The 25598-nt window shown below is 43.6% G+C and overlaps 2 protein-coding genes and 1 long non-coding RNA gene across 6 annotated transcripts in view; 1 reads left to right on the top strand and 2 right to left on the bottom strand.

Annotated features, from left to right (window-relative positions):
• Positions 1–1232: 1232 nt before the first annotated feature.
• LOC137165378 (uncharacterized) lies at positions 1233–18459 on the bottom strand. Its single transcript, XR_010923354.1, has 3 exons — positions 18000–18459; positions 5402–5546; positions 1233–1694 (listed from the first exon to the last, which is right to left on the bottom strand). It is a non-coding gene; the product is annotated as an uncharacterized lncRNA (long non-coding RNA).
• LOC137165637 (alveolar macrophage chemotactic factor-like) lies at positions 13128–14852 on the top strand. The gene is made up of 4 exons (XM_067566960.1): positions 13128–13235; positions 13442–13568; positions 13684–13764; positions 14624–14852. Exons 1-4 carry the CDS (start codon positions 13181–13183, stop codon positions 14655–14657), a joined length of 297 nt encoding a protein of 98 aa, XP_067423061.1. The 5' UTR covers positions 13128–13180; the 3' UTR covers positions 14658–14852.
• Positions 18460–23218: 4759 nt separating the features above from the next.
• CNOT6 (CCR4-NOT transcription complex subunit 6) overlaps positions 23219–25598 on the bottom strand; it is a 39269-nt gene continuing 36889 nt past the window's right edge. For all 4 annotated transcript variants that reach the window (XM_067567038.1, XM_067567036.1, XM_067567037.1 and 1 more), the window contains one exon: positions 23219–25444. In XM_067567038.1, the coding sequence (XP_067423139.1) occupies positions 25232–25444 (213 nt within the window). In that variant the 3' untranslated portion in view covers positions 23219–25231. The remainder of the gene's footprint in view (positions 25445–25598) is intronic.

Raw genomic sequence — 25598 nt, forward strand, 5'->3', positions numbered from 1 at the left:
TCTAAGGAGGGGGGAGGGGGAAATGACAAGGGAACCTGGTGATAGGAAGAAGTGCTGCGGCCCTCCAATTCCCTCCTCCCCACCAGATGAAGCATGGTCCCGGTCCCCGCTTGATCCTAGGGCACCCTGTGGACAGCTCAAGAGGTGGCCTTCACGTTGGGGCTGGAGGCAGAGGAGCTAAAGGGGCGTCAGACAGTTCCTTTAATGTGCTAGCGGTAGGCCCCCCACAGTGGGGGTAGCCTTCCCTGTTTACAAAGGGGTGCTCAAGATAGTGAGGACCTCGTGGCAACCCCCTCCTCCGTAGCCAATACCTAAAGGAGCTGAGAAAGGTATTACGGCCCAGCCAAGGGGGTTGAATACTTGTTCATCACCCCGCCCCAGCTCCCTGGTGGTGATTGCTGCCAACCACAGGGATAGGCAGGACAGCTGGGCTCTACTCCAGAGAACAAGGGCGAGTAAGCCAGATTTGTCTGGAGAAAAATTTTATTCAAACAGCACTACCAGCAAGAAGAAGGTGAACCCTTGGGGGACTCAGTGAGCCGCTTTGCTGAGGCTCTGCCCAGCAGCAGGCACTGAAATCGTATACCATTGCGGAAGAGGGTACCAGGGGACCTAGAGCAGCGCTCCAGGCATCCTCAGTTCCTGCTGATTCAGTAGGCAGAGCCATACCCCCTACCATTGGCATGCTCAGATGTTAGTGGGAGCAATCCCAGACTGTGCTAAAAGGTACCAGCAGTCCTTCTGAGGCCCTCCCTTGGACGAGTCAACCTTGTCTTCAGTTCAGACGGATGCGAAGCTGCGTGGTCTGAAGGACTCCAAGACCACGCTCTGTTCCCCAGGCCGTTACACCCCATAGACCTTAAGTGTGAGGCAAGTCCCCAGGGAGAGCAGCAATAGAGGTGTCAAGCACGGCCCTCTCACAACCTACGGGCCAGAGGACAGAGGCAGGGGATCTAGGAGACGCCATCCGCCCTGAGTGGCTCCTTAAACCCTCACTAAGGGTCATCTTGGCGATAGGGCAGTCAGAAAAGACCCTTTCTGATGATGCACACAAGGGCATCACCCTAGCCTCTACCCTCCTTCCGGTTGGCGTGGGCCAGAAGGCCTTTGGACCACCGGGTCCTTGACATGGTTGGGGGGAGGGGGGGGGGCTAGGCCCCCCCATCATCTCCGTCTCCCCTACACACCGCAGCCCCCATGACCCCTCCCCCTTCCTCCCTCTCAGTGGCAATTCCACATCCAAGAGGTTGAGGCCGCCTCAGCATGGCGCAGTGGGAAAGGTCCCTCAGGGCAGAGTGGAAAAGGTCTTACTCGAGCTACTTCCTCGTCCCCCAGAAAAAGGGGATTTAAGGACGGTTCCTGACCTATGTCGTCTCACAACTACCACAAGGGATGCAAGTCTCGCATGGTCTTCCCAGATCCAGTATTGGATACAGGAACCTGGTATGCTGCCCTGGATGTCAGGGACACATATCTTCAACGCTTCCTTCACCTCGTAGTGGTTGGCTCCTTCTAACGCTGACGGCTTTACCCTGTGGCCTGTTCTCAGCCCCGAGGGTGTTTACCGGAGGCCTGGCAGTGGTAGCTGCGCACTTGAGGCAAAAGGGGGTGCAGGACTTGCCCAAGGCAGGTCCAGATCCCAAGTCCAAAGTAGCATGAGCCAGTCAGGCACTACTTGCGGCTGGTGGGTCCTGCTGGTAAATAAACAAAAGTTCACATTAACTCAGGTACAGCCTATGGAATGCATCGGCGTGACCGGTTGCTTCCCAGGCCAGGCCTTGGTACTGTGAGACAGTGTCCTTCAGGATGGCCCCCCTGCACAAATGCCTGATGACAACAGCCAAATGTGGCCAACAGCTCGTAGGTCACAGGGTGGCCTGCACCTATGTGGTGAGACTAGCGAGCCTGATTCTTAGGCTGCTTTAGTCACGGCTAGCCTCGGTGTACAGCCTGAGAAGGGAACTTCTACACCAGGAGGCTACGGTCCGTCCCCCCCAACAAACACAAAAACAGCAGCAAGCCCTAGCCTCCCTAGACTGGCGGACGACTCCTCAGGAGGTGTGAAGGGGTGTTCAGTTAATGGAGCTGGATCCTTCAGTTAGCCTGACGTGGGACACTTCGGGCAGCGGGTGAAGTGCCGTATCAGCGCTGACCTCGGCTCACAAGGTGTCTGGCCAGGGAAGGAGAGGCATAAATGTAAAGATGTGCGAAAAGCCTGCAGGGCTTGTGGAATGTTCCTCCGCTTATTGAGGGCAGGCTAGTACAGGCACTGACAGACAGCACAGCGTCCATGTACTACATTGACAGGCGGGGGAAGCCCATTCGTCAGCCTCATGAAGGGAAGCTATCGGTCTTTATGACCTGGCGGTGATCACTTCCTGGAGGTGATGAACAACGAGGCAGACTGTGTCAAGGGGACGCCCTCCCTCACCACGATGGGTCGCTGCACCCACAAAGGGTATCTACGGCCATCTGGAGGGGGGTGTTTCCCCAAAGGGAATCTGTCCCTATCGAACTGGAGCATGAGATGTCCACAGTGCTGCTCTCTCCGTGGCCAAGGGGCAGGGGCGATCGCCAACGCCATCCGTCTGTAGCGATCATAGAGCTTCATATTCACTTTCCTGCCTTTCCCCTCCTGCATACAGTCCTGCTAAAGATGAGGAGGGGTTAAACAGATGTCATCTCGATTGCTCCAGCCTGGCCACGCCAGCACAGTTCAGCATATTGCTGGACTTCTCGATTGCCCGCCTTGGGAGCCTCCGAGACAGCACAATCCCAGCATCAGTCACCTGCGGTGCCCAGACCTGGACCCTCGACACCTCAGGAAGTGGTGGATCGGTGGCCGACAGACGATGAGCAAGTCGCTCACAGCAAGTCCAGTGAGTCCTGCTGGGTAGCAGGAAGCTCTCCACGCAGGTCATGTACCGGGTTAAGTGGAAGCGGCTGTTGCCTGCGGGCGGGGTGTGTGTGTGTGTGTGTGTGGGGTGTGGTGGTGGTGGTGTGTGTGTGTGTCCTGGAGCATTCCACCTAGCCTCTCACCAGTGCAGGCAATCTGGGAAATACTTGCCACAGTTAAAGCTCCAGGGACTGGCTGCAACCTCCTTGAAGGCCCACCTAGCAGCCATATCAGCCTTCCATCAGTCGCTGGAAGGGGGAATGCGGTCCTCCCATCGGATGTCGGTTAAGTTCCTGAGGGGGATGGGAGGCTCTATCCGCAGGTCTGCAACCCGGTGCCTCCCTGGGAATCTCGACCTTGTCTTTTCACGGCCCATGGGGCCTCCCCCTTGGAACTGGCGGCGTCATGCCCTCTACCAGTCTTCCAGGAAGGTGGCCTTCCTGGGGGTATTTACCTCAGCAAGGAAGGTCTCCAGGATCAGGGCTCTGACCTCGGAGCCCCCCCACCCCCCTCATACTGTATTCCATAAAGTTCAGTTGAGGCTGCACTGGGCCTTCAAGCCTAAGGTGATTTCCCAGTTTCATTGTGACCAACATATATTCTCCCTATGTTGTCCCCAAACCACACGGTTCAGAGGAGAAGAGAAGGCAGCACTCATTAAACGTAAGAGGGACCCTGGCTTCTACGTCAGGTGTACAAGGCCGTTCCGGAGAGCGATGCAGCTCTTTGTCGCAGCGGCCGACCAGCTGAAAGGTTCACCGGTCACTGCCTGGAGCACTTTCCTTGTGAATAACTTCCTGCATCAAGTTCGGCTACGAGCAGGTGAAGGTGCCGCTTCAGGGTGCCACCACAGCTCACTCAGAGCTCAAGCTCCATCTACAGCCTTCCTAGCGGAAGTGCCAGGGCTGGGCATCTGCAGAGCAGCTGCCAGGCTGGCAGTACGTACCTTCACATCCCACCACGCCTCTGTCCAATGGGCACGGAAAGACGCGGGCTTCAGCAGAGCTGTGCTGCAGACAGCTCACCGCTAAATCTGGCCCACCTCCAAGGTATTGCTTGTTAGTCACCTGTAGTGGAATGGACGTGAGCAAGCACTCAAAGAAGAAACCAAGGTTACTTACCAGTAACTGATGTTCTTCGAGATGTGTTGCTCATGTCCATTCCACAACCCACCTGTCACCCTCCGCTGGAGTTGAAAGGACTGAGGGGGCGTAGGGCTGGCAGTGCCTCATATACTGCGGCATGTGCGCGGTGCTCCAGGGGGCGCCGGAGCCGGCCCTGCGGGATCTACTAAGGGGAAAAAAGTTCCGGTAGTCGTGCACAGAGACGTGCACACACCTATAGTGGAGTGAACATGAGCAACACATCTCGAAGAACATCAGTTACTGGTAAGTAACTTTGTTTTTTACTCAATAAAATCAGGGAGCTGACTTAAAAAAATAAAATAAAATAAAAACCCAGTGTTGCACTGCATGCTAGCACTGAGCCCAGAGGTCACACAAATGCAGAATATCCTGATTGCGGATGCACAGTACAGAAAGAGTTTACTGAATTCTGAACTACTGCTTAATTCAGCAATAAATATTTAGCTTTCACATGGCTCTTTTCAACCACAGACAGACACAAGGGGGGGATAACGACTTGGGGCCACATGCACCCTCATCCCTCCCTCCCCCAGATTTCTGCCAGGGTTCCCCCCCCCCCCCATTATTTGCAGGAAGTGGGTTAAAAAAAATATATGCCGCCCACTATCCACACTTACGCGTTGCCTCTGACCATACATCTCAAAGCACTTTACAAAGGGAAGTGCTCTGTGTGTCCAGGACCATCATTTTCTATCTGTGTGTACAGTGCCCAACACAGTAAGGCCTTGGCCTGTATGGATGTGTCTACATTGCAAACCTGGGCTCTCAATTGCTAGATCCAGCTCTCACCGCCAAGTTAATGCATCCATAGACCTTCGCTGCACTACACTGACCTTCGGATTCAAGTCTGGGACCTGAGCTGTGTCCACAGTGAAGAATGACAGGGCTGAACCCGAGCACAGCAGGATTTGGGCTGTGACCCACCCCACTAGCAGGGTCCTAGGACCTGAACCAGACTGATGTGTGTGGATGAAAGGGCAGCTTGGGCTCCAAGTGAGATCCTGGGCTTTGTGTGCAGAGTAGACATACTTTAAGTCTCATCCTCCAATCCCCCCGCCACCACACACACACAATTTACAGATGGGGAAACTGAGGCGCAGGGCAGCAAGGTGACTTGCCCAAGGGCACACAGCAGAGCAGGTGCTGAAGAGAATCCAGGGCTTCAAGTCCCAGGCTAGCGCTCTACGCACTGAACCACCTTTCCTCCCATTAAAATGAAAGCGGGGGCAGGTGAAAGAACAAAACTTGTCTCAACCAAAGTGCCATTTTCAAATACAAAAAAAAAAAAAAAAAATTCAAACCCTGTGGGGAAAAGAGGCCGCATGACAGCCTCTGTAACATTCTTTAAACAACAACTCACCTGGTCCAGAATTTCCCCCATATTACCACTCAAATTTAAATTCGGCACCAGACTTTCCACTGCCGATGCTCATTCTTCCCCCGTTTCTATAGATAACGAAGCCTGAGTTATGTGGTGCCTCAACCGCTGTGTGACAGGTTTCAACCTGAGTGAGGAAAAAGGCGAGAGGTGATCTCAGATTGGCTAACAAGGTGGTAATGTGGTCACTGGTATATTTGCGTCCTGGCAGCATAGAGTATGTTTGGCTCTGAAATTATTTGTTCTTTCTGGATATTCGTCATTTTTAAAAAGCTTTCTACCACCACCTTAAAGTTTTGTACATAAAATACTTTTCTGTTGAACTTAGAGACTCTGAATAAGTGACTAAACAAATATATCAGCCCACATTTGCTGAGGTATGGACTAGAAAGGATTTAAGTTCATTCCATCTACAAAGCCTATTTTCTAAGTGAATGACAATATTTTAATTCAAGCAATGATCTCATTTACAAGTGATATTGCAAACATTTTATTTCCATCTCTTTACAAACCCACACATCAAAATACTTTTTATAAAATCATTAAATAGCCAAGAGGATAAACGTTGTCACCACCAAACACAGTGGTTTAGAAAGGACTATTTCTAACCCGCACTCTTTGAATACTGAAGCAACAATGGCAATCTTGCTAAGACACAGTTTAAATTCTTTGCACACAGAGGTGTATCTATGGATGGTGGGCAGTGTTTGTACATTGAACTGCATCACAAAATGACTGGACTGAAGGATTTAAATTAAAAAAAAAAAAAAAAAAAAATGGAGACATACTTCCTCCTACCAGTTCTTCTGAAACTACAGAAGTTATTTAAATCTCTTTTGGCCCCTCCTTCAAAAATTCAAACATGACCAGAGTTGCATCCCTTTTGTAATATCGAATTATATTATCGTGTCTACCAGAAACGAGGACTCAAATACTGTCTGAACCCTAAAGCCAACAAAAGGACAAAGATTATTAACCAACTTTATAAAGACTGTAAATAGAACTGAGAATTCAGTTTTTCTTTGCATAATTTTCTTTAAATACAACTGTTTTAGTAAAACATTGCTAGCCTGCAAGTGCCATCCTAAGAGAATTAGTGTAAATTGTATAAAAGGCTTCTGTAGATGGAGCAGGGCTATCCCAGGGAAGAGTCAGAAGTGACTCATCCTGGCAACAGTTCCCTCAACTACAGGAGCAAGGTCTGGGTCGGTTGCTGCTGCTCCATTTTTCCTGATTAACCAAACTGGCTGGGGTGTCAGTCAATGCTCACAGCCTTCAAGTTTCCATCCATTCCAGGGGCCAGGCCTGCATACTCCACTAAGTGTTCTGGCACTCCCTTGCACCTGGCTTCAGTTTCTCAGCTCCAGAGGGGTAGCCGTGTTAGGCTGTATACAGCAAAAACAATGAGAGCTCTGTAGCATTTTAAAGACTAAGAAATTTAATTTCAGCAGGCGTAAGCTTTCGTGGGCTTCAGCCCACTTCCTCAGATGCAGTTGGTAGAAATAATACAGCAAATACTGGCAACATATACAGGAGGCAACATATACATATCCAGAGGCACAGACAACAATGGGGTAGGTGGATGAAAACCGGGTACTTGTCATTAGGCCTCAAGTTTTTCTGCTGCTTTGTCCAGCTTCCAACGTTTCTGGGTTGCAAAATTTTAGCCATTCAGCTAGGTTGCTTACAGTTCTTTTCTTTCTGGGGCACTCAAAGTCCCAGACAAGTGAGACAGCATAAAGATAAACTCTTCCCTTTCCTCTGGAAGATCTGCTAGGCATCAGTCTTTCGCAGTCCCTGGCCCTAGCCAGCTCTCTCTCTTACAGTGAGCACATCTGCTCCTTCCCTCCCTGTTTGCACCAACCTCCCCACTGAGCAGGGCTCTTCTTTTTAATCTCTTCTGTGGAAACCTGGCTGCTGCTCCAAGTGTCTCAATTTGGGCTGCAAGTGCTCCATTACAGAGAGGCATCTATGGAGTATAGGGGTGGAATTAGTGCCATGGAAGTGTGACTGTCCACCCCCTTTTCATGAGCAAGGAGACATCCACCCAAACATTGCCTTTTCCATGCACCCTTATAGACAGGACACTCTAGCCTCCTGGTTTTTACACTCCTCTGCTTTCTCCCCCCCCCCAAATTTGGGTGAAACCTGGGTGACATTTGAATTCAATGGGAGATTTGCAATGGACTTTAGTGGAGCCAGGACCCACCCTTTCTACTACGGAAAAGGAAAAACCACCACACACATTATCAGTTCTTCCAGATTTCTCCACATCTCCCAAACTGAAAACGGACATGCTTAGAGTTAAACCTGTGCCTAAGGGTTTGCAGGAGCCTGACCATTTCAACTACCATCGACCGGCAAGGCAAGCTACAAGCTGCCAGTTGTTTTATGGGGTGCTAAAAACCTTGCAAAGGGAATGAAATATACTTTTCTGATTTGAAGGTTGAGGAACCAAAAGGGGAAATGGAAATTGAGAGAGGGGCATATTTGCCTTGTCTGCCACTAAGCACTGCATGTACATTTTTCGCTAAATATAGCTGATATTATCTACTGGAAAACCCATGAACTAGCAGTAGTAGAGGAAGTTTAACCTTCGCAAGTGTTAACCACTAAAGAATGACGTCTTAAATAATTGTTCTTAAGAGATTGCATAAAAAAATCATATCCAGAATAATCTCCAGATGTCTGCATTGTGTAATCAACTATCATTCATATTTTAGATTTCAGCAGAAATCATTCCATTTATTAAAAAAAATCACAGGCTACCAGCAATCTGCATGAGGGCACACGGTTAAGATGACCTTAGTCCTCCTTATAAGAGGAAACTTTGAAAGAAGCATTAAAATGATCTGTTGACTTGTGCAGTCTCGCATACCAAGTAGAACTCTTGGTCCATACCATGGAATGGATGGGAGAATTGCAGGGAAACTCAGGAAACCAGGAAGTGGTTTTGGTGATGAATTGCTTTTTTTTTTTTTTTTTTTTTTTTTTTTTAAATAAAAAGAAATGTTCCATTGTGGTAGCAGCAGGCACTGTGCTGCATGAGGTGGTGTTTTCCAGAAGAAAGAAGTTCTGCTCACTTGTCATCAGTAATGATCCAGTGGGCCTTTTTTTTTTGTAAGAGTTAGGGGTGTTAATTACAGCAGTGGCTCTCAACCTCTCCAGATTACTGTACCCCTTTCAGGAGTCTGATTTGTCCTGTGTATCCCAAGTTTCATCTTGCTTAAAAATTATTTCCTTACAAAACCAGAAATAAAAATACAAAGAAGTCACAGCACACTATTACTGAAAAATTGCTCACTTTCTCATTTTTACCATATAGTTATAAAGTAAATCACCTGGAATATAAATATTGTACTTACATTTCACTGCACAGTATATAAAGCAGCATAAACAAGTCATTCTAGAAGAAATTTTAGTTGGTATTGAGTTAGCTAGTGCTTTTTCTGTGGCCTGTTATAAAGCTAGGGAAATAGCTCGGTGAATATGTCTATGTCCTCTGGAAGACCTCTGTGTATCCCCAGGGGTACACATACCCCTTGTTGAGAACCACTGAATTACAGCACCTTGTCCAAATGCTCATTCAGGTAGTTACGTTCTGCTCACACGAACGCCCGGCCCCACTGTATCAGTTGCGCACGTAAACAGATCCTAAATTCCTGCTCCAAGCCAATGCACACAATGTTTCTGTACAGTTACACAGCTGCCAAATTTCACCCCAGAAATGATGGGTGCATCTTCGCATTGGGCAAAGTGACCCCTTCTGTCAAATGAGCACATTAGTCAGCTACGGCTGTAAAGCCTGGAGGGATCCTGCAGGGAGAAAGACTTAATAACAGATTGGGGTTCTGTAAAAAGTGGCACGCATCCCTTTGTAACTAGGTGTGGCCTTGCAGGTATGCTTTGCCTTACTGTGCCCCCATCTGGCCACTTGCTTTGATCAGGGCAAGGAGAAGCCAAACATCTTAATTAACAGAAGTAAGTTTCCCTTTTAATGAAGTCCCATCAAGAAGCACTCAAACAACAGTTTAAAGCACATACCATCAAGCCCATATCTTAAATTTTGGGTTAGCCAGAAGCCCAAAAGAAAGTCTCTGGTCAGATCCATCTTCAGGTAGCTGGGCCAGAGATCACCCTCCCTTGCTAGTTGTGCAGATTCCAGTCCCCTCACTTGGTTTTAAATAGGGTAGCCCGCCAGGTGGAGCAGGCACCCTACTTGATGATATGCAGGTGATTTTGATTGCAGCTCATGGCTGGCCCTTAACCAATCACATACTCCATCACAGGCTCATATTAAATAAAGGCTAGCAAGGGTTCTTCAGTCTCCCAACAAACTTTTGGTTTAGATGTTGAGAGCCTAAAATGATAATTACTTCAGCAGATAAGGCAAAATACTTGCCAACAGAAATAACCGTGGGTTAGCATCCTTTCACTCATGGAACTAGCCCCATGGAAGTGAAGAGATACAGGAAGTTGAAATAATTCCTGGCCATTTCTGAGAACTTCTAGCTTTGCACATGGATGCTCACAAAGGGAAAACTGACCTCCTAATGCAATGGGAAGCAAGTCTTTGGAGCAGGACTCAATTTAAGGAGGTCTCCCCCAGCTGAGTCCTTCAAGGTCCCTCACAGGTACCCCCCCCAACATTAAAACCACCAGTCCAGAAGGCAGCTGAAAATAGCAAGGCTCTTTCTAATACAGCATAACTACTACTACAACAGTTTGAAATCTGCAAATCTACTGTGTAACTGTGATAGGATGGCGCATCATGTGTTTCAATAAAGAAGCCTTTTGACTACAGAAAGTTGAAGGCACATTCTGCCTGAAATTTAGACAGTTTGAAAGTTAGGCAATGCAAGACACAGGACTGCTGAAGCTTTCAATGATCAGCCAAGTCAAAGAATTCAGTATAATTATAACCAGGTTACAGTGGTGCAATTTACAAATTATGGCAATGCATTCATTTCACATTTTCTGTTGTGGCTTCTATGTTAATGATGTCTGAAATTTAAAAAAGGGTCAAATAGGAGTGAGATGAGGACTGGCACTCCTTAACTTTCACCTCTGCTATAACACTAAACCCACAAAACTTGATGCTGAATTCTGGGCAATGGAAAGGGAAGTTCCCTTTTCAACACAGGGCTGAGTTTCATGTGATTTGCCAATATATGAAACATGCCTGATTCTTCTTGCATCACTACCAGTCTTGAATACCTTATGCCCACTGTGCTTGGCGAGGTGCATATTTTGCTGAGTTTGGAGGTAGAGAAGAAGCCTTCAGTGCAGTGATTCAGAAGTAACAAAAGGGCTGGGCAGCTGCCAAGTTCCCACATGGGGGTGATCTGATATTTGACCTGGTCCTCTGAACTTGTACTCAACCACCAGTCAGCAATATAAGGATTTTTGCTTGTCAAAGTGAAAGCCAATGTCTAGTCTGGTGTTTCTATGGCTTGATCCAAAACCCAGTGGGGGTCCATGGAAAAAATTCTATTTACTTCAGTGGGTTTTGGATCAGACGCCTATTGAGCAACATTTCCAGGATTCACAGAATGAATCTGCAGCTAATAGCCAAGAAAGGGCCTTTTACTAGACAACTTTATTTTCCCCTCACTCATCAGTCATTCATTTAAAAAAAAAAACCAAAAAAAACACACACACACACACACACACACACACACACACACACACACACGGATACAACAAGTAACTTTAGTATAAAATAAGTAGTATGAATCAGCCAAGAGACATGACCCTTTTCCCTTGTACAGGCTGTGAAGTGGGTAGCAACCACCCAGCAGGCTAAAGGTTTGGGTGTGGCTTTCTGTCTGGTTACTTAGAAGATTCTAAATGATATTTGAATCAGCAACACAGTCTCCAACAATGCTTGGCCGGCCCTCCTTACGCAAGGATTTTATGGACAAAAGACACTTCAATTCATCTCAACAGGCAATCTCCCTTTACGCAGGGCGCTACATTGCTTCTTCCCGTGTGTTTTGACTTTCACGTGTAAGAAAGCTTCAGCCCTGAGTTTGTCAAACAAGGAGTCCCACCACCATCTTATTATATGTCAGTTATAATGACAAATGCCAAACCCCCCATTTGTCAGTCACCCACACTGATCATTAAGAACGTGCAGGGGAATTTGGTTTCCTACAGGAAGAGTGTGCCCCGTTCCTCCTCTCCCCAGGGGCAACAGCAATATCCCTACTAGTTCTCACGACCAAAGGGAAACTCATGCCTTCCAGCTTCCAAGAGCTCCATCCTCAAGCCCTAGATGATGACATGGGCATCAGGTCCAACACTGAACTCCCCCTGCATCCCTCCCCACAGGCTACTTTCTTCATCTGGCTACAACCCTTGGGATTTGGTTGGGTTTCATTCTCTAGCCAAATGACACCTCTATTTACTTACTAAGCTCTGCCATCCGGTTGTCTCCTTATACTGCTTTCAAGGCTCTTTGACTAGCTTCTTCCAAACCCCACCCTAGGCTTTTTCCCAGATTGTTTGGCTCTAGCCACATGGAACACCTATCCCTTTTCTAGACTCTCAGGGTACACCGACACAGCGAAGAAAAATACACGTCTGGCCTGTGCCAGCTAACTCGGACTAGCAGGGCTTGGGCTGCTTCCTTGCTGCATAGATTTCCAGACTTGGGCTTGGGAAGGTCCCAGAACTCAAGCTCCAAGCCCAGATGTCGACACAGCAATGAAACCGTTCTGCAGCCTGAGCCCTGCAAACCCAAGTCGGCTGGCACAGGCCAGCCATGGGCGTCTAGTCACTCTGTAGACATACCCTCAGTAGAGTCCTACAGATCTTGCTTCCAGTGCTCTCTGCCTCTATGGAAGGAAGGCAACAGCTTATATCTCCTAGTTCTCTATCCCATCATCCCTTGCAAGCCTAACCTACAGGCTTCCCTCCAGAGTGCAAGTTCTAGTGTGCCATACTGCAGAAACAGGGTAGGGCTGGGCAGTTAGAGGATGTTACATTATTTTGTCCAATCTATTTAAAGCACTGAAAGCAGGATTCAGAAAACATACACTATTGGAATTGAGAGAGGCATCACATCTGGTTGCCTACAATAAAATTGATGCCTCCATCCTTCGATTCTCATAGTCTGAGGATATGGTTTTGGGACGTGCAACCTGAGCCTGTTGAAGAGCTTAGTGACTCTGGGGTCTGAGCCTAGACAATGGTGATTTACACCAAGGACATAGATAGCTCATTTATGACACACAGAAATCAAATGGACTTCAAGAGCAGCCACAGCATGAAAGCCTCTGTACCCGCAACAAACTCTCCAATGTGACTTCATAACATCCGTGTAGCAGCTAGAAAACTCAATTACACGGAATAGTAGAAACCTGTTTAATGTATTTTTAGCGGCCTTTCATTCAATTTCACAGTTAACAACTATGAGCTCACCTCACGCAAACAGCCAGCTCTCCATAGACAACCAGCAAGTGCATAACAGACCAATGACGATCCATAGACTACAATTGGGAAACCACCAGCTTAACTGTATCTATAGTATTTTTAAGGTATTTGCCATTGATGAATCATTGTTGGATAAAAATAAACATGTTCCACATAAACATGTTTGAAATTTCTCCATTACCGTTCAAATTTAGCCTCTGATGTCAGCAGCCCAACTACTTTCATAGCATATTTAAGCTGCTGGCTCTGTGGTACACCAGTATGAGCTTTAGGTTTAACAACACAAAAACTTGACCAGAAGAGGAAGGAAGATCTTGCAGAAGGATGATGTACAAGCTACTTGTCGCACTTGCTGTCATTGCTCTAACTTCTTCACACGGTAGGTTCCTTTGACTTGTTTTTGTATCTTATTTTAACTGCTGCAGAATAGATATTGCAAAGGCACAGAAGCTGGTCTTAACAGAATGCTTGAAACGTGAGCTCGGAAGAATTTAAAGTTACCTTTGTACATTGTATTGATGTGCTTACCAAATGGGCCTTATTTATTTAATTTTAACTGGTGGAGCTATTTTTCTGTATTTGCAGAACTAACGATGAATGGTGGGAGATGCTCATGTCTTCAAACTACAGATAAGATTGTGTTTGGTTCTGCCCACCTCAAGATGATAGAAATTCTCCCTCCATCTGCCTCATGTGAAAATGTGGAAATAATGTAAGATTCAAATCTAGTATCTTTAAAAAAAAAAAAAATAATTTAAGGGGAGAATTTCCAAACATTGGACTCATGGTTTTGTTTTCTAATTTATTCTTTTATTTATTCTTTTCAGAGTAAACTTGAAAAGTGGTGGACAAATATGCTTGGATCCCAATGCAAGCCAGATAAGAAATATTTTCCGGCAGATCATCAAGTAAGAACTGCTCCATTTTTTAATCATCGCTGATATTGATCATTCCCCAGTTTGGAGCTGAAATTTCTGTGAAATTTCAGGGGCCAAAGAGCATCAGTGACTCATCAGTATCAGGGACTTTCATTCAGCAAGGAGCTAATATCCCAGCATTATGGTGTTAAAAGAATCCACTTCTAACACCTGAGAGTTGGTACAAAACAGGAAGCTCTGACTGCTTGTGTTTTTGAGCCATCCTGTATCATTTACTACAAGAGCTGGGGGTGTTGCACTGGCTTAGTTCTAATTTGGCTAATTACAGCAGCCCATTTAAACTGCCCCTGCAATTTAAGTTGGATGTTTCATTTTACTACACTTCCTCTCTGAAGCTGGTAGAGTATTGCTGTGCTCTCTTAAAGAGCCAGCAGAACTTCAGAGGGTCTATACGGACTCACCTTTCAGTGGAGTTACCTTTCTCCATTGTGCAAAAGAAATCCCTACGGACAACGGACCTGAGACAGAACATAGGTGGCCAGGCAACATGATGAGGGGTTTCCTAAGAGCTGTGGAATATTATTCGTAAAAGGCACGCAATGTCAGTGTGGCTTAAAGCAGATTCTCACCTTTGAGTGATCACAGAGCACACCCAGACTGAGTCAGGCTGCTATGTGAGTGAGGGCAGAAGAGGCCAGAGATAATTAAAGGAAGTCCCCACTGTTCTAAGACTCCGTCCCATTTAGGCTGCATCCTCATGGAGACTCTCTCTCAGTACAATGCACAGATTTTGAATTTACCTCTAGGTTTTTTGCATAGGATGGACTGTGATAATTCTGGATGAAAGGCATTAGACAAGACTACTAAGTGTTACTCTTTTCTGTTACAGGAGAAAGGAAAAGAAAAATAAATCCAGAATCTGAATATTTGTCAAGAAAATCATCTGATTTGTGGAGCAAGAGCCTAGAAACCTTACCTGATTTAGTGCTGTGACTCACAAAATGTGTGGTTTGAGCCCGTGGCTGGAAGAGTCTTTATTTATTTTTTTTAGTCAATGTATTGTGCTGCAAGCGATCATTTGAAGTTCAAGGAGATGCATTTTTTTCTAAATTTCTGTAACATACATTATGTTTTCTACAATAAACATCAAAGCAATCTTCCGTCTATTTTCTTATTGTTTTAGAGAATGTTAATAATCAAAGGTCATAGGGGCTTTCTGCTGATATGATAAGGAAGGATTTAAACCATGCTGCAACTTTCAAAAATATTCTTATAATTTGGGGGAAGATAACCCTTTTTCTGGAATAAAAAGTCATTCAAAGTGCAGTGATGGTCCTCGTAGCTTCATTTACCTTGTTGCTTTCGAGTCAAACAAGAAAGCTGAATATCCCAATAAAGAGACTATTAGTCTCTTCTCTCACCCAATCCTCCTAACGGTAGCACTCTGCCTCCAGTGAAGGAGGATTAACACCAATGAGTTACTCACTGTATGTACATCACCATCTCTTCTCTCCCCATCTTCACTTCCTCCTCTCACTCACCCCCATTGGGCTCAACTCATGGTCAGTGTGAGACCCCTTTGCGTAAGCTACACCAGCGCAAAGGGAATGCAAAGCAACTGCTCGTGCAGCTGACTCCACCCACTGCCACCTCCACCAGCGGAGAAGGCAGAGAGCCGTTGGCACAGGGAATGTTGAGGGACACATTGGCCAAACTTCCAGCCCGGCTCCAGAGGGGCACTGCACTCATGATATTATAAGGCTTTTGGCTAGCTTAGTGCAAGTGAAGGAAGCCCAGAGTGACCTCCTCAAGAGTCCCAGGATTGTGAGGCACAAGCCCCCCCGAGTCTTTAGCAGACTGTGCAGAGATACATACAATTGCCCTTTTTCTCCTAGAGCTGGGAACCACATCTATTCCATGATGCCAAGGTGTCTGGCACAGAATCTACCCTTTGCAACAGTACTGAGCTCCAGAATTTTACTGTAAACCAGAGCACCTGCCAGCTTAACAACGGTGTAGCTGTCCCATACATTTAAAAAAAAAAAAAAAAAAAAAAAAAAAGAGGCATTATTAAAAAGTGATGCTGCCAGTGCCTGAAGTATGTCTTTTTCATTCTCCTCCCCCATCACCTACATTTAGACCTTAGCCATTGTGCTATCATGTACTCTGGCAATTCATCAATTGCTAATGGGGATTTAAGGTTTCACCAACCCTGAATTTTTCCTCAAGTTCCTGAAAATATATTTAAGGGCAACTCTTCCGACTTCACTCTCTCGACATAAGGCTAGACAATACTTTATGTATAGAAAGCGCACTCTGTACTCATTTTGCTTGTCTTATGTACACCATCTAGTGGCAGGACTGCATTTCTGTTGGTTACAATTAACGTCCTCCCAGCTCTCTTATTCCACATTTAAAACGGATTATCCAACTTTGTATGTCATTTTACAGGCAGTGACTAAACTCATAACTTTTTCAGGAGCTTGTAACCATTTCACAGCCAAGAAGTTGAACGATAAACACGATGGGTACACCGTGGATCAGGTGGTATGACTATTTTGCTGAAAACATTGGATTAGGATAGTTATCTAAAAGCAGAAAAACAGGAGAGTCATAAGGGGAACTGAGAAGTGATTGAGGATATGTCTATACTGCAATCAGGTTTGACTGCAGCCTGAGTAGGCACACCCACACTAGCTTTAACGTAGCACAGCTAAACACAGCAATGAAGTCATGGCACCACAGGCGGTGCAAGCCACTTGCTGGAACCCTTGGTATGTACTTGCACCTGAGTCTATGCTGCTGCTACTACTTTCACTGCTATTTTCAGCCCTGTTAGCTTGACGGAAGCCAGTGCAAGCATTGCCCCTAAGTGGTAATCACACCTCTCTGAATGTAGTGTACACATACCCCAGAAATGGTAATGTGAGAGTGTATGCGGTGTCGTTGTAGTTATATTGGTCTCAGGACATTAGAGAGACAAGGTGGTCCAATAAAAGATCATCATCCAATTTCTGCTGGTGAGAGAGACAAACTTTCAAGCTTAACTGAAGAAGAGCTCTGTGTAAGTTTCCCAGACCTGAAGAAAAAGCTCAAAAGCTTCTCTCTCTCACCAACAGAAGTTGGTCCAATAAAAGATAATACCTCACTTACCTCGTCTCTCTAGTCCAAGACTGCACATTTATTGTTACTCAATGCTTTCAGTAGCGGATATGCTACACTTACAACAGGGATAGTCAATTTTTTTTGTCAGGGTCCAAATTTCTTCATCAAGGTCCAGACAAAGATCCAGACCCCAAAGAAACATTTTTCACATTGCAACAACAATGATAAGAAGAAGTAAATAAAATGATTTTGCAGTCCATTCAAAAGCATCTGGCAATCCAGATTTGGCCCATGGTCCACCTATTGACTACTCTGGCTTACAAGATGTTTATTTTAAATTGGCAGCCCAACAAATTCACCCTGGGAACCAAAGAGTGAGGCTAGAGTTTTCCTCTCATACAACATCACTAGTAAAAAAGTGGTGCTGCAAATCAAATTGGGTCCCCTCAGTTACACTTGTACAAACCTAGGGCCTTTGAACAAATTGCCTGTGTATTACTCAGAGGAGCTTCAGTCTGACCGGTTTTGGCCCTAAGAGAATAGGAAGGTTACACATCCATCTTGGAAAACTGAAGCAAACATTTAATTGGTTTAAGTGTCTCACACAGTCTTAACTGAATAATGTCCTGACAGTTAGAGGTTCCAGGCTTTAAAACATGATGGGGGGGTGTCAGAAGAGGATGGCATGAAATGTGCTGCTGCGGTTATCTAGACAGAGAAATTTCTGCAGGGCTGATTTAACAGTACACAACCGTGTCAGTTTGAAGGCTCTTAGCTGCACTAGGAGCCCTTCTTAACTTACTGTAATTTCTTCTTAAAACTGTTTTCCACAAGGACTTCCATATCATAAGACCTGCAATTTTCTTTCATTAGATTCCTCAGGAACCCTGGTTATTCATAACTGCTCAATTGTTCATGAGTGCACCTCAGAAACCAAACAGCCACGTTTCTTGTGGAGAACAGCAGCAGAAGAAAAGGAAGTTTTGATTATAACAAACATAGGGGGTTAGGTAAAAAAATAAGTAGTACAGCGGGTCTGTTATACACATTTAAATACACATTTTAGCATCAGTCATTTTAATAGATGCAAAAAATTATAGCCAAGCAAATTAGTTGAACTAACAAACAGTATTCCGCCCCCCGAAAGCTTTTTTACTCACCACTCGAGAGCCTGGAGTTGCAGGGATGTCTCCAGAACCACTGCAGACTGTCTGCCACTAGGCACAATTTGCCTTCCAGGTGTGAGGCGCCTAGTTCATATCCCCTTTGAAGCCACAAAAGTTAAAAAAAATAACCAATCCACCTCCACATCCAAACAGAAGATCCTTCTGCCCCCCTCAGGCTCCAGGGAAGTGCCCTGCTCTTCACCTCAACTCCCAGGGACCTCAGATTTCTTTCACTGCCCCTGTGGCGGAGTGCTGCCTCAGAGAGCTTTCTCCCTGGAGGCCCTTCTTCCTGGCAGGCTTCCCCAGGGCCTTCCCTCCTCAGGGATTCTGTCAGCTCCTCCCAGGGACTTCCCTGTTTCTCACAGGCCCTATCTTCCAGCCTCCTGCAGGAGCCTAACCTATTCCTTGGGCCTGTGGTTCCCTAGGCCTTGCCCTTCCCCCCACAGAAAGAGAACTCCCCTCACTCTTCTCATAAACTAGGTTTCCTCCCTCTCTTACTAGGATCTCTTCCTAGTCCACCCAGACCCTTTCACAGCTGGGATTAATAATTGTAATTGAGTTATCAGATCAGGAGCAGCTGGGGGTTAACTGCTGGGTCTCAGAGGCAAGTCTGAGGCTGATGCCCTTAAAGCAGTGTGACAACCCTCACCCCCCCCCCCCCCAAGAAATCACTTGTCATGTTTTTCCACTCCTGGAGCAAAAACCCTGTAGACAATTTGGGACATCTGAAAAACCTTTGCTTTGCAGAGCCTAATAATGGAATAACAGGGGTGCTGCAAAGCCACAAGAGACATGTATTGGCAAAGTTGCATAGGGAGGGTCACATTGTGCTCATTCAGACCCTATGTGGATGTAAACCCACACTGTCAATTGCAGGATTGGGGCCTGAGCAGATAAAAATCATATCACCATCACTGTGAAGTTTGGTGCATGCATAAAAATGCCCAGTTGAATATTAAATTGTTTACAACTGAATATTAAAGAATCAGTCATGTAAATTTAGGATTTGGTGAGCTATGCAGACAGCCACTTCTCTTATCCCTTTGATTAGGAAATACACATAATGCTTTAGGAACCTGGCTCACTTATTGTGGAATAAAGGTTTTTACTTCTTTCCATTTTCTCTAAACCGCACAGAGCTGGGGCTGCAAGTGACTCTTGGAAACAGCAGTGTTTTTATCAGTGTCTACTATATCTTATTTGTCATTTATGTCATGTTAGTGTTGAAGTCTGGAAATCCGATTGCACTACATTTAAGCTACTGTACTAAAACTCAGCTGTAACAAACTAAAAAGCTTAATAACTTTAAAATAACTATAATAGAAAAGTTACATTAAGAAGAAACTCACACAAATGAAACTTCAAGTGATGTTTGGTAGCAGTTTTGTAGTGGTCCTGACCAGATCAAATTAACAGGTGAAACTTTGTATTTCAGTAGTCCAGACACCAGTTCACGTTTGGGTTCCTCTTTTTATTGGCCAACACAGCAGGCAGCAGATCCAATAAGCGGTTTAAAAATTTGACATTGGTTTCTGCTGGCTCTGCCCAGTCTTTTTGCCTATGATGCTAATTTTGTACCCTTCTGAAGTCTAGGATGCAGCCAAGACGAGATGTAGAAGCTGCTTTTATTCCTAAGCCAAAAAATGTCTTACTGACAAAGTTTTAAAGTAAGGCGTAAGGTGGAAGCTTAGAATCTGGCTTTCAATAGGGTACATTTAACTTTGAGAGCACCCAGCTTACTGTGGCTCATCCAGTTTAAGTTGTCATAGGTCCACCTAGATCAGTGGTCCCCAAACTTTTTACTCCATGCCCCTCCCCAGCTGGGGCTGGAAGCAGGGCCACAGTCGGGGCCAGAGGCTGCAGCAGGGTGGCGGGGCTTCTGAATTGGGAGCCCCAAGACAGCAGGGCTTCCCTGCTCAGAGCTCCAGGGTGGCGGGGGCTCCCATGCCTCCCCAATGTTCCTCCACACCTCCCCGACCCCAGGCCAGGGGGCGCACCCCACACTTTGACCTAGGTCAGAGGTCTTCAACGAAACACCGCTGATTTACGTTAGCTTAGGTTCTAGTTGAATATCTTTAATTCTGCTGGGGGCTGATGGAGTGGAATTGCCCAGCTTCATCAGAATCTCTTCCCTTAGGCCTGAACCTTTAAACTTGTGCAGTGATCTCCTCACTACCCTTATCAAGTTTGTAAGCGTGTCCCAGTTATGCGGGTTACTCAACCCCTTAGGGTGTCTTCAGCTGGGGTACAAATTCAATCCAGATCCACCCGTTCTGTGCATTTTTGTGGCTATGATCTCTTACCCCACCTAGGCTAATTTTAGCACAGATCTAATACTATCAATGCTGCAGTGCCAAGAAACCTTCCTCCTCCTATCATCAGCCCTAATTTTGAGAAATGGGAAGTCTTTAGGGGAACCTGCTGTCTATTTAATGGTCTCTGTGGTAGCTGAGTTACTATCCTCTCCAGGGTGTGGGAGCTCATGAGACATCAACAGGGAGAGTACCTGTCTCCCCCCTTACCTCATCAGCTGCATGCCTATGACTTGCATTCACTGTACCTTTCCTGCACCTGAGTATACATCAGGACAGCACCAAGACTCCTTGCACCAACTTTTTGCCTGAATCTCTGCCACTGACAGGCTGTACCTGCATCTGATTCTGCCTTGGATCTGTTTTTATACAAAGGGCAGGAAGAACCAAGGGAAACTGCTTGGTTAAAGTTTTCATTCATATCACCACATCCTTGCAAACAGAATAGGATCAGTTATGCGAACATACTGTTGTATTCTGGGCAACTTGCTGCTCTTTCTGATATCATCACTCATGTTTTCAGGCTTAAAATAAAGAAGTTTGAGGCCTCCAAAGCAATGAGAATCTCTCCCCATGCAACCCCCCCCCCCAAAAAACCATGTTTCTGCTGGTGAACACTTCTGCCCCCTGCTATGCCGAGGGGATGGAGAGAGGAAGCCAAAGTAGAAATGACTCTGTAGCAACAGCAGCAGTAAAGGAATTCAATGTTCACAAAGATTACTTATTGCTACTGCACTTGCCTAACAGACACAGTTTACTGGATTACAGGCATAATCTGTCCAGTTTAAATCTAAACCGTCTCAAGCTGATTTGACGCTCAGATATGCGGTTGTGATGCAGCTTCTCAGAATCAGGGGCAAGCTTCAGAGTTTAGATCTGGATATGAATTTCCTAAAGTCTGGAGGAGCCGGTATTCACTGCTTTGATTTGTGAATCTCTAATGTAAAAAATGTGAATCAGTGTTTCTACAGAATTGTAAAATGTCCTGTATTTGTCAGTTTTGTGTTTAAACTATTTTAAATTTACTTTTATTGTTCACAGAAGTTTATGAAGCATTTAGAAATAAAGTTAATATAAATTACACTTCAAAAAGGTTTGAAACAGATATTGAATTTATTGGTCAGCTATGAGTAGGAAAATACATTGGTAAAGAAAAAAGAAGACCCTGTATATAAATATAATACTAGCTAGTTAAAATTTGACCAAGAAGAAAGTTCCACTGAAGAGAACAGTAAAAGCCCTTGTTTACCATCAGACCATATTCAGTTTCCCATTTATTTATTGAAGAGCTGCCTATAGACAAATGCAACATTCTTTGAGCTTAGTGCAGATAATGTGCTGGTTTTGTTAAATGAATGGTAAACAAGAGTTAGTCCAGTGCATTACACATCATACAGAAGTATTGTGAATAAAGACTAAGATATTCTATTTTAGACACTACTTAAACATACCAAGACACTTAAGTGTTAAAATTTATGCAACCAAAAAGAATAGCAGTTAACATATACAAAAAATACTGTGTCAGGCCGGATGAAAAAAGTCTACTTAAGCAGTAAATTGAAATATTTGTAAGTTTTACAGTGTGATTAGTTTATTTTAAATGGTGGTGTAATTTTGTCTTTAAATTTTATTTTTGCTGCATGGCTAAAATGCAGATTTGACATCATAAGCTATATTTCTAAGTTTACATCCTAGATGAACTTACACAATCTCGTGTGTTAAAATTAGACCAGAGATGTATGCAACTGTATTCTGAACTAAAAAATCAGTTTTATTTTCAAAATGCCAGCCAATTTTAATTTGTTGAAGCCACCAAAGGGATAAAATAATTACAAATATTCTCCTAGTGGTTTTTCTTTGCTTACATCTGATATATGTTAAAGTTGGAATCTGTATATCAATGTTCTGTATCTGTTTCCACTTCTTTTAAGTATACCCCAAATTAAATGTAGGTGTACAGAATTTTTTGTAAGTGTAAATAAAATTAACAAAGTTGTGGCAGACCATACTTGAAGTTTTCACCAAATGGTTAAAAAAAAAAAATGCCCCCAAAACATTTGGTCTAACTTGAATGAAACTTCTCAACCCAATGTTCTATGATTTTTGTGTTATGTGCCTTTACAACAAGAACACGGAAGGTACATTATGGCAACATCCAAAGCCACCTTAAATAAAAGTATTGCAAATAAGAGTTTATGCTGCAGACATGTTGCATTTTGTAAATAAAGATGGTTTATTGCATTTTTTTTTTACGTTATAATTGGAAATTGAGAAGTTTGAGTGAGATTTAACACAGGAAAATATTTCTTTTAAATTTGTTTAACATAGTTTACCTTAGAGTCCAGTATTGACACATCTGATCTTTTTCCGTATGTCCAAAATATTTCTCCTTCAGTAGACCACAGAATCATAGCTATTAGTGTCTGAGTCAAAACCCATTGAAGTCAAAGGGAGTCTTCACTACATTCAGTGGGCTTCAGATCAGGCCCTACAGCATTAGTCTAAAAGATGGAGAACAGTTGTTCAAACTGACCCACAAATTGCAGTGTGTCCAGGGAAGAACAATTTTGTCTCCAACACACAAAGGGCAATAAAGTTTTAATATGCTGCCATAAATTCAAATATATTTAAAAGTCTACCAAACACAGGTGAAAAGGTATTGTGTAAAGCTCAAACCTTTAGAATCTAACAAGTGCACTCAAGCTCCAGAATCTATTAATTTATTTCCCTCTAAGAAATACAAAATGAATAAGTGCTTCCCTTCCCCTTCTGTAAAGCTTTCTGGACCTCTTATATAATCCAGATCAGGAAAAAAATAGGATGCTCAGTTTGACAAGCTAAATTGGCTCATCATCACTGGAAATTGTCATGATGCACATTACCAACACATTGTTAAGGAAATATGAGTAAAACACCTTTTATTCACACTTTACAAAAAACAAAATAAAAAAACAAACAGAAAAAATAACACTAAGCATTAAACATACTACATCAATACTACCAGCATTTCAATGCACTGATTATAAACTGGACATGTTTGGTGTTTGCACAACTAAAAAAAAACAACAACAAAATCAGGTCCCAGACAAGGATTCAAGATCAAGACTTTTCCTATTGAAATTTAAAATGCACATTTTGTAGATCAGAACTATTTGCAATTTTATTTATATTTTAAAACAGAATGGTTTTAGCACATTTAAGTGCAGACAACTTCCTCTTCATAAAATTTTGAGTCATTATTACCTAACCCATTCTCTATATAAAAATTTATAATATTCAGAAATTTTTCTCTTAATGCTCAGAGTCCTTTTGCTTCCCTGCCTGCAGTTGAAACAAAAGCAGTTAAGACCAAGCTCTCTCTCTCTCTCAAATAATTACATTGATTTTTGAAAGTGTATTAGTAAAGGAGAAGTGGATACATCCTCCCTTTTAGGATAGAACTCCAAGTTAAATTTGTTAGCTCTTTTATACTTGGCTTAATGACACTAATGGCACTATGAAGGTACACTATTAACTTTAGTCTTGCTTGACACTTTAAAAATATGACTTGGTCACTTTAAAAATGATCTGAAGAATTCTCTTGGGGACCTGTACTGAAAATGCATCTAATTTACATTGCTTCATAAACAGAAAATGTAATTTTTTATTCAAGGAATGATACTGTCTCTGAGACTGAGGAACACACTTAAACTGAAAAGGATTCACATGATAGTATTTCTTAGTGAAAAAAATAGCACTGTGCAATGACACTGAAAGAAGCAGTGCTTGGGTATTTAGAAGCTAGGAACTGTGTACCCATAATCTGAACATGTTCAAAAAGTGTGTATTCAATGCTTCAAGAGGAAATAAAGATGCCACAGCTTATACAAAAGTATCTTCATAAAATTTTCACAAGTGTTAACATTATTTAAAAAATATAAAAGAGGATGCACAGATTTTCTCTGCATGCACAGGCAGTGCTAGTTGAGAACAAATTTAAGCAGGCACAGTGCAGATAGGACAAGTAGTATTCAAAATAAAAATTAAGAAGCTGTACACAAGCATCCCTAATTTTACTTAAAAAATTAGAGATAAAAATACTAGAATGCACACACATCAACAATAACTTTCAGTCCATACAGGCCTACTCATCATTCACTGCTTAGCTTATGTGTTCTGTGAGAACTTTATGCTTTTTCTTTTTAAATCAAAAAGACAAATGCATGTATTTAGTTAAGAAATTTGCCAATGTTTTACAGATTTAGTTTTAAAAAGCAATGTTCTCAACTGAAAATAAAAGTAGTACAAAAGGGCTAACAAAACCCTAACAAGTGCAAATCATTAGCAGAGAAAAACTGTTGCAACTTCTTTTACAAGCTGGCCTTTGTAACACATGAAAACAGATAAAAATTTAGCCTTAGTTTACAATACAATCATTTTCCAAATCTGATTTTTTTTAAAGTACAAAATCTCATAAATCAGGTCTTCTGTTGTTCATATACAATCAATAAAGGCTAAATTCAAATTCTATATTTTACAAACAAGTCTGAAAAAGGAGGGAGTGAAGTACGGAAAAATGTTCTTGATGGTACTACTGGCCTCAGATATCTGTGCAAAGAGAATATACTGTATAACAATTCCCTATTTCAAGGCATGAATGTGTTATGTTGGATAGAGAAGAAACAGGAAGATTAATTTTAACAAATTAAAGAAAGGTGCAAATGCACCAATTCCTGTTTAACAGTATATAAAGCATATTGGGCTCAGAATTGTGTCTGTTGATAGCACCTGGCTTTTACTATGTCTTTATCAAATAATTAGATTTAAGATTAAGATCATTAAGAAAAAATCCCTGTTGGCCATACCTCACTCCTCTATATTCAGATTTTACAATTGTACAAGTTAGATTGAGGTTGCCCTCTAAGCTGTACGTGACTACCTCCTGCTGGGGAGATGGATTCCATTTACCGGGGGCAGGAAAGGCAGCAAAAGCTCCAGTTGTGCAAAAAGTGAGAAGTGGTCCGAAGGGATGAGTGGGTGTGGACAGCCACTTATATTGTTCTCTATTAACCAATGATGATCCAAAGGTCCAAGAATGCCAAGTATATTTAGCTGAGGTTTAGAGTAGAAGATGTAGTCAATAATACCCTGAAATAAGAGGGGAAATAAGTGTTTCAGTGCACCATCCTCTGGTCAAATACCTTTTCAAAGACAGCTTTTCAGTATAGTATTACAGATGTCTTTTCAAATACTTATTTGAAGCCAAAAAGCTAAGAAGTGGCATTACTTCCTCCTCGTGGCA

Source organism: Emydura macquarii, unplaced genomic scaffold, assembly GCF_026122565.2.
Source record: "Emydura macquarii macquarii isolate MOO-44397 ecotype Brisbane River unplaced genomic scaffold, CSIRO-AGI_Emac_v2 contig_2768, whole genome shotgun sequence".
Lineage (NCBI taxonomy): Eukaryota > Metazoa > Chordata > Testudines > Chelidae > Emydura > Emydura macquarii.

Excerpts from the sequence above, each read along its gene's own strand:
- LOC137165637 (XM_067566960.1), top strand. The coding sequence starts at position 13,181 with ATGATGTACAAGCTACTTGTCGCACTTGCTGTCATTGCTCTAACTTCT. Across the intron at positions 13,236-13,441 it reads TGCTCTAACTTCTTCACACG|AACTAACGATGAATGGTGGG; the intron begins GTAGGTTCCTTT and ends CTGTATTTGCAG. Across the intron at positions 13,569-13,683 it reads TGTGAAAATGTGGAAATAAT|AGTAAACTTGAAAAGTGGTG; the intron begins GTAAGATTCAAA and ends TATTCTTTTCAG.